We start from the raw sequence: 9,270 nt of genomic DNA, 5'->3' as shown, positions 1-9,270 counted from the left end.
CCTGGACGGCCCCATCCGGATACTGAAGCTGCCACTACCACGTGTGGAGCTGCAGCCTTTCCCTCCAGACTGGCCTACACCTGCCCGCCCAATGCCCCCATGGATCCTGCAGCCCACCCTGCAGCGTTACTTTCTGCCAGATGACGCGGACCCAGACAGCTATAACTGACCTGGCCAGTAACCTCAGCCTGACCCCACTCTTGGGCCTGTCGTTCACCTTTTATAAGGCCCATGTCTGGAATAAAATCTAGAGGCTTAAGCACCCTGATGCCACCTCCTTTGAAGGGCCCTGGGTGAGTGGTCTTAGCCCATAGTAGCCAGTGACACGTGGAAGGCAGGAGCCGGGGGCACAGTTGAAGCTGGGGGTGGTGAGCATCTGGGACTTGGCCAGCCTTTGATGAAGCAGTGTTCCTGGTGGAGGTGGGCCCGTCAAATACAGGGGAAACCCATAATGTGTGCATGGCCAGCTTACACACTCAGACATTGTTTACTGGGTAATTACTGGGTGTTAAGATGGGGGACTGACCTTAGAGATGTTTCCCTGGGTCAGAAGGCCACCAGATATGGAGGGTAGTGGGAGAGAGCCTGGGTGGCTACAGGCACATATGGCAGAAGGGGCCTTCAGTGTTCGATGCAGGTGAGAACAGGAGTCTGTAGATGTATTTTTGTTGTCTTCATTCTGGAAAGGAGAGGAATTGGAGTCACATGCTTTTATCTGAGAAGAAATAGAGGCAGCATCCTTTGGCCCCTCCATTCTGTGAGGACAGAGCCTGGGAGGACCTGGCTGCCTCGGCATTGTGGGACCTGTCACGGCGCTGATAGGCCCACCCCACCTTGGGGTTCTGTGCACAGAGCTCTTTGGGGTGCTTTGGAGAAGTCCCCTAGCTTTTACATCCTTCTGTTGGGTTGTTTAAGCAGTGATTTCTTCCCTGTAAATATTTTCAGTCTCTGACTTAGAAGTTTCTTCTCGATGGCTTTGTGGTTAGAATTGGTCTTCTGTACCTTCCCCATCACAAGCCACTGTGCAGGGGCTCTTGTTATGGGATTGCCAAGTGGGCAGCTCTTTCCTAGGTCAGGGACTAAAGGACTTGACACTATGTACAAAAGGAATGGTGCTAAAGCAAGAACCATGCGGCTATGGTGGACTGCTCCACGGTGGACTGGTGCTTCATGTTCTAAGTGGTGAAAACAGGAAATGCTTTCTTTTTGAGTCGGAGTCTCACTCTGTCACCCAGGCTGTAGTGCAGTGGCACGCTCATGGCCACCCAGCCTAGACCTGCTGGGCTCAGATGATCCTTCCACCTCAGTCTTCCAAGTAGCTGGAGCCACAGGCATGTGCCACCACGCCCAGCTATTTTTAAAAATTTATTGTAGAGATGAGGTCTCGTCATGTTGCCTCGGCTGGTCTCCAACCCGTGGACTCAGGCAATCCTCTCACCTCGGCCTCCCAAAGTGCTGGGATTATAGGCGTGAGCCACCACGCCCAGCCAGGAAATGCCAGCCTGGGTGTCGGAGTGAGACTCCAACTCAAAAAACAAACAAACAAACAAAACAAGTATGAGGCCAGGCATGGTGGCTCACACCTGTAATCCCAGCACTTTGAGATGCTGAGGCGGGAGAATTGCTTGGTCCCAGGAGTTCAAGACAAGCCTGGGCAACATAGTGAAACCTCGTTTCCACAAAGAAATACAAAAATTACTTGGGTGTGGTGGTATAGGCCACCACAGGAGGTTGAGGCCACTCAGAAGGCTGAGGCAGAAGGATCACATGAGCTCAGGGGTTGAGGCTGCAGTGAGCTGGAATCATGCCAGGAGTCTGCAGATCTACTTTTGTTACCTTCATTCTGATAAGGATGGGTGACAGAGTGAGACCCTGTCTTAAAAAAAAAAAACACAGCCAGGCTCGGTGGCTCAGCCTGTAATCCCAGCACTTTGGGAGACTGAGTGGATTGCCTGAGCCCATGGGTTCGAGACCCGCCTGGGCAACTTGGCGAGACCTCATCTCTACAATAAATCAAAAATTAGCCGGGCATGGTGGCACGCGCCTGTAGTTCCAGCTACTTGGAAGGCTGAGGCAGAAGGATCACCGGAGCCCAGCAGGTCGAGGCTGCAGGGGCCGGGAACGGCCACTGCACTCCAGTCTGGGCAACAGAGTGAGACTCCAACTCAAAAACAAAAACAAAAACAAAAAACAAAACACATGAGAAAGTAGTGAAAACTTAAACAGATCACAGAAAAACACAAATCATAAAGGAAAACAATATACTTATTAATACATATTAATATGTTATTATTCTTAAACTGAGAAATCTATTCATATAAGTATATCATTAGAGAGTAAAATGGCAGACCGCAGAGTAGGAGGAGATATTTGCAATATATATAACTTTTTTTGTTTGTTTGTTTTACGAGAGAAGCAATTTTATTTCCATGGGAGTTTAGAGGGAACAAATAACTTCTAACAGGTGGAATCAATCATAACATAAGTGACAGGGAAGTTGAAATTTGGGCAAGAGGAGGTTTTAACTTATATCTATCTGATGGGTACTAGACAGAGAAAACCATGTAAGTAAGGCAAGGCAGTATGCAGGCACAAATGCTTAGGTAATGTTAGGAGTGTTCTAGCTTGGCTTGAGTGTTCAGAACACCAAAAAAGGAGGTGAATAAGAGATTCTGCCAGGACTTATTTGGGTAGTGATCATTTGTCTTGCCTATAAACCCAACCCATTCCACAAGTCAGCAGTGGAAGAGAAAGCAGCTGAAGTGTTACCAGGTACTCTGGTTTAGATTTAACACCATCTGGCACTTTTCTTTTCTTTTTTTTTTTAATCAATATTTTTTATTATGATATTGTGGGGTACAGTTAAGGGTTAGGTATACAATATATGTAACTGCTAACCTGAATAACAGAGAAAGGCTTTCTATGTATTTGGGACTGGGCATGGTCATTCATGCCTGTAATCCCAGCACTTTGGTATGCCAAGGTGGGAGGATCACTTGAGGCCAGGAGCTTGAGACCAGCCTGGACAACATAGAAAGACCTAATTTCTGCTGAAAAATGTTTTTAAAATTAGCTGGGTGTTATAGTGTGTGCCTGTAGTCTCAGCTATTAGGGAGACTGAAATGGAAGGATCGCCTGAGCCTGGGGTTCCAGGCTGTGGTGAGCCATGATCGTGCTGCTGCACTGTAGCCTGGGCAACAGAGTGAGACTCTGAGGCTGGGAGTGGTGGCTCACACTTGTAATCCCAGCACTTTGGGAAACCATGGTGGGAGAATTGCTTGAGCCCAGGAGTTGGAGACCAGCCTGGGCAACACAGCAAGATGTCATCTCTCAAAAAAATAAATAAATAAAATATTTAGGCCAGCAACATTTGAGCACCCAGAACAAAAAAGTCCATAAACCAAACAGAGTGAGACTTCAACTCAAAACAAACAAACGAAAGAAGATAATATTTATTTGGGAATAGGGTATTGCAATGGGAAGACACATACCATAGTAAATTATGCATGTATTCAGGGAGATAATGAAAGATGAAGCTGGGTGCAGTGGTATAAACCTATAGTCCCAGCCTCTCAGGAGACTGAGGCGGGAGGATTAATTGAGTTCAGGAGTTTTGAATCCAAGGAAAATTTTTTTTTTAGTTGGAGTCTCAATCCGTCGCCCAGGCTGGAGTACATTTGGCATGCTCAAAGCCACACACCCCAGCATTGATCTTCTGGGCTTGAGATCCTTCTGTCTTAACCCTCCAAGTAACTGGAACTACAAGCACATGCTACTATGCCCAGCTAATTTTTTTGGTATATAATTTATTGTAGAGACAAGGTCTCTCCAAGTTACCCGAGCTGCTCTTGAACCCTCAAGCTCAGGCAATCCACTCACCTTGTCCTCCCAAAGTGCTGGGTTTACAGACAGCCACCAAGCCCAACCAACAAAAGTTTTTATTTATTTGTTTATTTATTTAATTATTTTTCAGTTGGAGTCTACTCTGTCGCTCAGGCTGGAATGCAGTGGCATGCTCCCAGCCACTGCAACCTCTACCTGCTGGGCTCCGACAATCCTTCCGCCTCAGCCTTCCAAGTAGCCAGAACTACAGGCACGTGCTACCACACCCAGCTAGTTTTTGATTTATTGTAGGGATGAGGTCTCACCAAGTTGCCCAGACGGGTCTCAAACCCGTAGGCTCAGGCAATTCACTCACCTCAGCCTCCCAAAATGCTGGGATTACAGGCTGAGCCACCGAGCCTGGCCTCAACAAAAGCCCCCAACTGAGGGCTGGGCATGGTGACTCAAGCCTATAATCCCAGCACTTTAGGAGGCTGAGATGAGAGGATTTCCTGAGCCCATGGGTTTGAGACCACCCTAGGCAACTTGGCTAGACCTCAACTCTACAGTAAATCAAAAAAATTAGCCGGGTGTGGGAGCATGCACCTATAGTTCCAGCTACTTAGAAGGCTGAAGCATAAGGATCGCCTGAGCTCTGCAGGTTGAGGCTGCAGTGGCAGTGAGTGTGCCACTGCACTCCAACCTGGGCAACAGAGTGAGACTCCAACTCAAAAAAGGAAAAATCAGGAGGCTTACAAAATAAAAGTTTTGAGATAATTATCCTTGGTTACAAGGATCAATAACAAGGAAGACTCCAGCCCAAGGTTGGATAGGCAGTTGTTGGCAGACGTCCTTGCAGAAATATTTTTTGTATGAGGTTGTGATGACTTTTGTGCAAGGTTGTGGTTTTGGTAGAGCCTTTCGTGATAGGTTTTGTTATCAGGTGTTTATGCACAAGAACCCTCTTTTCGAGGCCATCCCCTTCTCTGTTTGTCAGGGTCTTTTTCTAACACAAGTGACTCCATTTTTATTCTGACAATGTTCACATTTCCCCTTTGATCTTTATCTTTATCTGAGAGCACCACTAATCAATCATCTTATAGATAGGTTTAATGTCCCTCAGTGCTGGGATGGACCTGTCCTGGTTTGCTGTCTGGTCCCACGTTGGAGAAAGTGAATGGCAATTAGAAGTCAGTGTCAAAAGCCTTTAGCTGCATTTGAACAGCAAGGGGGATTTGAAGGGAGTAACTTTCAGGCTAAGTCTGCCTGGAGTTAATTGTTGAGTTCAATTTTGTCTGTTCCATAATCTTCTATCATCTCAAAGTGCTAGGCCAGCACTATTATTATTATTATTAGTAGTAGTAGTAGTAGTAGTAGTAAGAAAGTAGGATTTAATGAGAAGACAGAAAAGCTCCCAGGAGGGAACCTGAAGGGGTTGCCTTATTATTATAATTATTTTATTTTTATTTTTTTTGAATCAGAGTCTCACTCTGTCACCCAGGCTAGAGTGTAGTGGCACAATCATGGCTCACCATAACCTCAACCTCCTAGGCTCAGTGATCTTCCCACCTCAGCCTCCTGGGTAGCTGGGACTACAAGCATGCACCACCAAACCTGGCTAATTTATTTTTTACTTTTTTTTTTTTTTTTTTTGAGTTGGAGTCTCACTCTGTTGCTCAGACTGGAGTGCAGTGGCCACTCCTGGCTACCGCAGCCTCGACCTGCTGGGCTCTGGCGATCCTTCCGCCTCAGCCTTCTGAGTAGCTGGAACTACAGGCGCGCGCTACCACGCCCGGCTAGTTTTTGATTTATTGTAGAGATGAGGTCTCGCCAAGTTGCCCAGGTGGGTCTCGAACCCACGGGCTCAGGTAATCCACTCACCTCAGCCTCCCAAAGGCACAGGATTACAGGCTGAGCCACTGAGCCCAGCTATTTTTTACTTTTTTAATAGAGACAGAATCTTACTATGTTGCCCAGACTGGTAGTCTTGAACTCCTGGCTTCCAGTAATCCTCCTGCCTTGGCCTCCTGAAGTACTGGAATTACAGGTATGAGCCACCATGCCTGACCTTCAGCATTATTCTATTAGGAGTTGTATTTCTACAGAAAAATTATAAGTAACAATACTTTTTTGTTAGTTGAGGCTGTAGTAAGCCATGATCGTGCCACTGCACTCTAGCCTGAGTGACAGAGTAAAACTCCAGCTCAAAAAAAAAGGAAGTTTAAAAAAAGAAAATACAAAGTAAAATTATTAATAATATGACAATCCTAGTTTGCGTAGTGGTTTTGAGCCATGAATTTAGGCTTGAAGGCAACCAATTAAGTAAATCAAATGACCATAGGGAATTGGGTGAGACCTGTTGTAATCATGTGACCTATTATCTTATGTAATTGGGTCTCAATTTTCCCAAAGAAATCTATCCAGGTACAGCATGTAGTATTAGCAATAGCTCAGACATTTCCTTATTTACTGTAGATACCAAAGGATCTCTTAGGTCAGGTTCTTTCAAGGTACCAACAGAAGCTACTGATTGTGAAATTTCAATTACACCATTATCCTGCCAAGTGGAAAAGTAGACATTAAGAGGGGTAAGACTTTCATGATACAAAGTCTTGTTCCCACATCTCAGGAAAAGCTGTCTGAAGCATGAAAATACCAACTTCTCATCCTGTTTTCCAGTTTGAATGTCTTTGGTTGTGGCATCAGGTAGTGGTGAACTTTTGGTGTGGCCCATTAAGTGGGAAAAAACACAAAATAGTTTTCCTCTACTCTCACACCACAACGTTCAACACAGAAGACTTCTGTGATTGAATGTGTGGGAATTTCTCCCCACCAAAAAGCAAGTCGTCATTTCTACAGCAGATGTGAGCTGGGTGTCCTCTAATTCAATTCTGACACAATTTCCCTAGAGAGAGTCTCAGATCCCAGAGGTTGACTGCCCCAACTTCAGAAGCCAGTTGAAGGTCTGGGTCTCCTGAGCTTATGACGGACCGAAATTCTCTATGGGCTCAACTAGATTTCCCAGCATGACTCACAGAACTCAGGGAAACAATTTTTTCGGTTTATTATAAAAGATATTACAAAGGAAATAAATGCATAGGGTGAGGTAATGGCAAAGGGGCACAGAACGGCCATGCCCTCCCCTGGTGCACCACCCTTCAGAAACCTCATTGTGTTCAGTTCTTTGGAAGCCCCCTGAACCCACTTTTCTTGGACCTTTTATGGAGACTTCATTAGATAGTCATGACTGACAATTATGTAAAAATATGCTTGGACAAAAAGGGTAGGAACTAATGCTAATAGACTGAGTGGGAAAACCCAGCAAGGCCTGTCTGATCAGATTCTTCTGGGCCTCTCTGTGCAGTATTCCTTCCTCCAGGGTATGGAGCAGGACCCCTTCTGAAATAGGGATCTTATGACCTGTTTCATCTCGCTGAACCTATGGCTGAAGTCACTCCAAAAGCAGAGGCAGGGGAATTTCCACAAGAGGTGCCCCAAACCCTCCTGAGATGGGACCAGTTGGGATTCCAAAGAAAGAAACACTGGATGCACTTATTAGGGGAACTTATTATTATGCACTTATTATTGATTACTTGAAAGCACATATTAGGGGAACTTACATTCAAAGAGCTGCAGCAATCCTCATATAGACAGCAAAAGAAAAGGGTAAGTCAGTCCACAGTGAGGGGGTCAAGATATGGAGTTTATGTGAGGGTTTAAGAAATGTGGCTCAGTCATTCCCTTGTTGAGCTAAGGTGTGGCCATGTGTTCTTTGAGCTATGGCCACGCCATGTTTTCTTAAGCTTTGGCCCCCTCCCCTAACTTGGGGAGGTGAATTTCCTCTTTCTCTCTCTCTCTAATTTACTTTCCAAATAAACTACATTTTTTAACCTAAAAAAAAAGAAATTTGGCACAGAGCCAAGGCTGTTCCCCCCCCCCCCCCCCCCCCCAGTGTTTTGGGCAACAATCTAGACATTTTTATCAGTATTTGGGAATGTTCAAGGCACCAGTTTGGGTTCAAACCTACTGGGAAAAACCTCCACCTGGCTGAGTCAGAGAGTGATCAAGGCCCTATGTGGTTTTCAGTCAAAACACAGAAAGACACCTGTGATTGCAGTACTTTGGAAGGCTAAGGCAAAAGGATCGCTTGAGGCCAGGAGTCTGACACCAGCCTGGACAACATAGTAAGACCTCGTCTCTATAAAAAAAATTAGGCATGGTGGCGTGTGCCTATAGTCTCAGCTACTTGACAGATTGAGACAGAAGGATCACTTGAGCCCAGGAGGTAGAGGCTGTGGTGAGCCATGATCGTGCCTCTGCACTCTAGCCTGGGCAACAGTGAGATTCCCAGCTTAAAAACAAACAAAAAAACCTCTAACAAAACAAAGTGTGGGGGGGGGGCTTGGTGGCTCACGCCTGTAATCTCAGCACTTTAGGAGGCCGAGGAAGTAGGATTACTTGAGCCCAGGAGTTCAAGATTAGCTTAGACAATGTAGTGAGACCTCGTCTCTACAAAAAATTTTAAAAATTAGCTGGGTGTGGTGGCATGTGCCTGTAGTCCCTGCTACTCAGGAAGCTGTGGTTGAAGGATAGATTGAGCCTAGGAAGTTGAGGCTGTGGTGAACTGTGATGGTGCCTAGGCGAGAGTGAGACCCTGACTAAAAAAAAAAAAAAAAAAAAGAGGGCAACCTTCTCGGTCAGCTCCTGCTCTGGCAGCTTTTCTGTCCTCTCAATAAATCCTACTTTCTCAAAAAAAAAGGTGGGGGGTGGAGTTGCCGGGTGCGGTGCCTCAGCCTGTAATCTCAGCACTTTGGGAGGCTGAGGATTGCCTGAGTCCAGGGGTTCAAGACCAGCCTGGGCAAATTGGCGAGGCCTTGTCTCTACAATAAATAAAAAAATTAGCTGGGCATAGTAGTGCACACCTGTAGTTCCACTACTGGGAAGGCTGAGGTGGAAGGACCACCGGAACCCAGCAGGTTGACACTGGGGTGGCCATGAGCGTGCCATTGCACTCCACCCTGGGCAATGGAGTAAGACTCCAACTCAAAAAAAAAAAAAAGATCATATACTGTGTGATTTTATTTATGGAAAATTCTTGAAATGACAAAATTATAGAGATAAAGAACAGATTGGTGGTTGCCAGGGGTTGAGGGTAGGGACAAGGAAGATGAATCACAGGGGAGACCTTTTTGATAAATTGTTCTCTATTTTAATTGTAGTGTTGGTTACATGAATCTACACATGCGATTAAAATGGCATAGAACTACACACATGCCTTGGTTTTGACATTGTAAAATAGCTACATAACATGTTTTTTGTTTTGTTTTTTTTGAGTAGGAGCCTCACTCTGTCACCCAGACTGGAGTGCAGTGGCACACTCATGGCCACCACAGCCTCGACCTGCTGGGCTTGGGCAATCCTTCTGCCTCAGCCTTCCAAGTAGCTGGA

General features: G+C 45.8%; 2 protein-coding genes across 2 annotated transcripts in view; one reads left to right on the top strand and one right to left on the bottom strand.

Moving 5' to 3' along the window:
- Positions 1-259, top strand: part of WDR97 (WD repeat domain 97) — an 8,895-nt gene extending 8,636 nt beyond the window's left edge. Inside the window, 1 exon segment of the mRNA XM_021718543.1 lies at positions 1-259. This exon segment is cut by the window's left edge and continues 35 nt beyond it. Within this exon segment, the coding sequence (XP_021574218.1) occupies positions 1-169 (169 nt within the window). The 3' untranslated portion in view covers positions 170-259.
- A 442-nt stretch (positions 260-701) lies between these two features.
- Positions 702-8,161, bottom strand: LOC110596703 (putative uncharacterized protein encoded by LINC00269; the record flags this gene model as incomplete). Its single annotated transcript, XM_021718541.1, has 4 exons — positions 702-842; positions 2,899-3,040; positions 4,379-4,383; positions 8,096-8,161. Coding segments are annotated over 4 exons (354 nt in total), but the record flags the coding sequence as incomplete, so codon positions are not given.
- Positions 8,162-9,270: the final 1,109 nt, after the last annotated feature.

This window comes from Carlito syrichta, unplaced genomic scaffold (genome assembly GCF_000164805.1).
Source record: "Carlito syrichta isolate Samal-C Ts95f unplaced genomic scaffold, Tarsius_syrichta-2.0.1 Scaffold312719, whole genome shotgun sequence".
In the NCBI taxonomy this organism is placed as follows: Eukaryota; Metazoa; Chordata; class Mammalia; order Primates; family Tarsiidae; genus Carlito; species Carlito syrichta.
The sequence above is the reverse complement of the archived record's forward strand: the minus strand, read 5'-3'. Positions and strand labels throughout refer to the sequence as shown.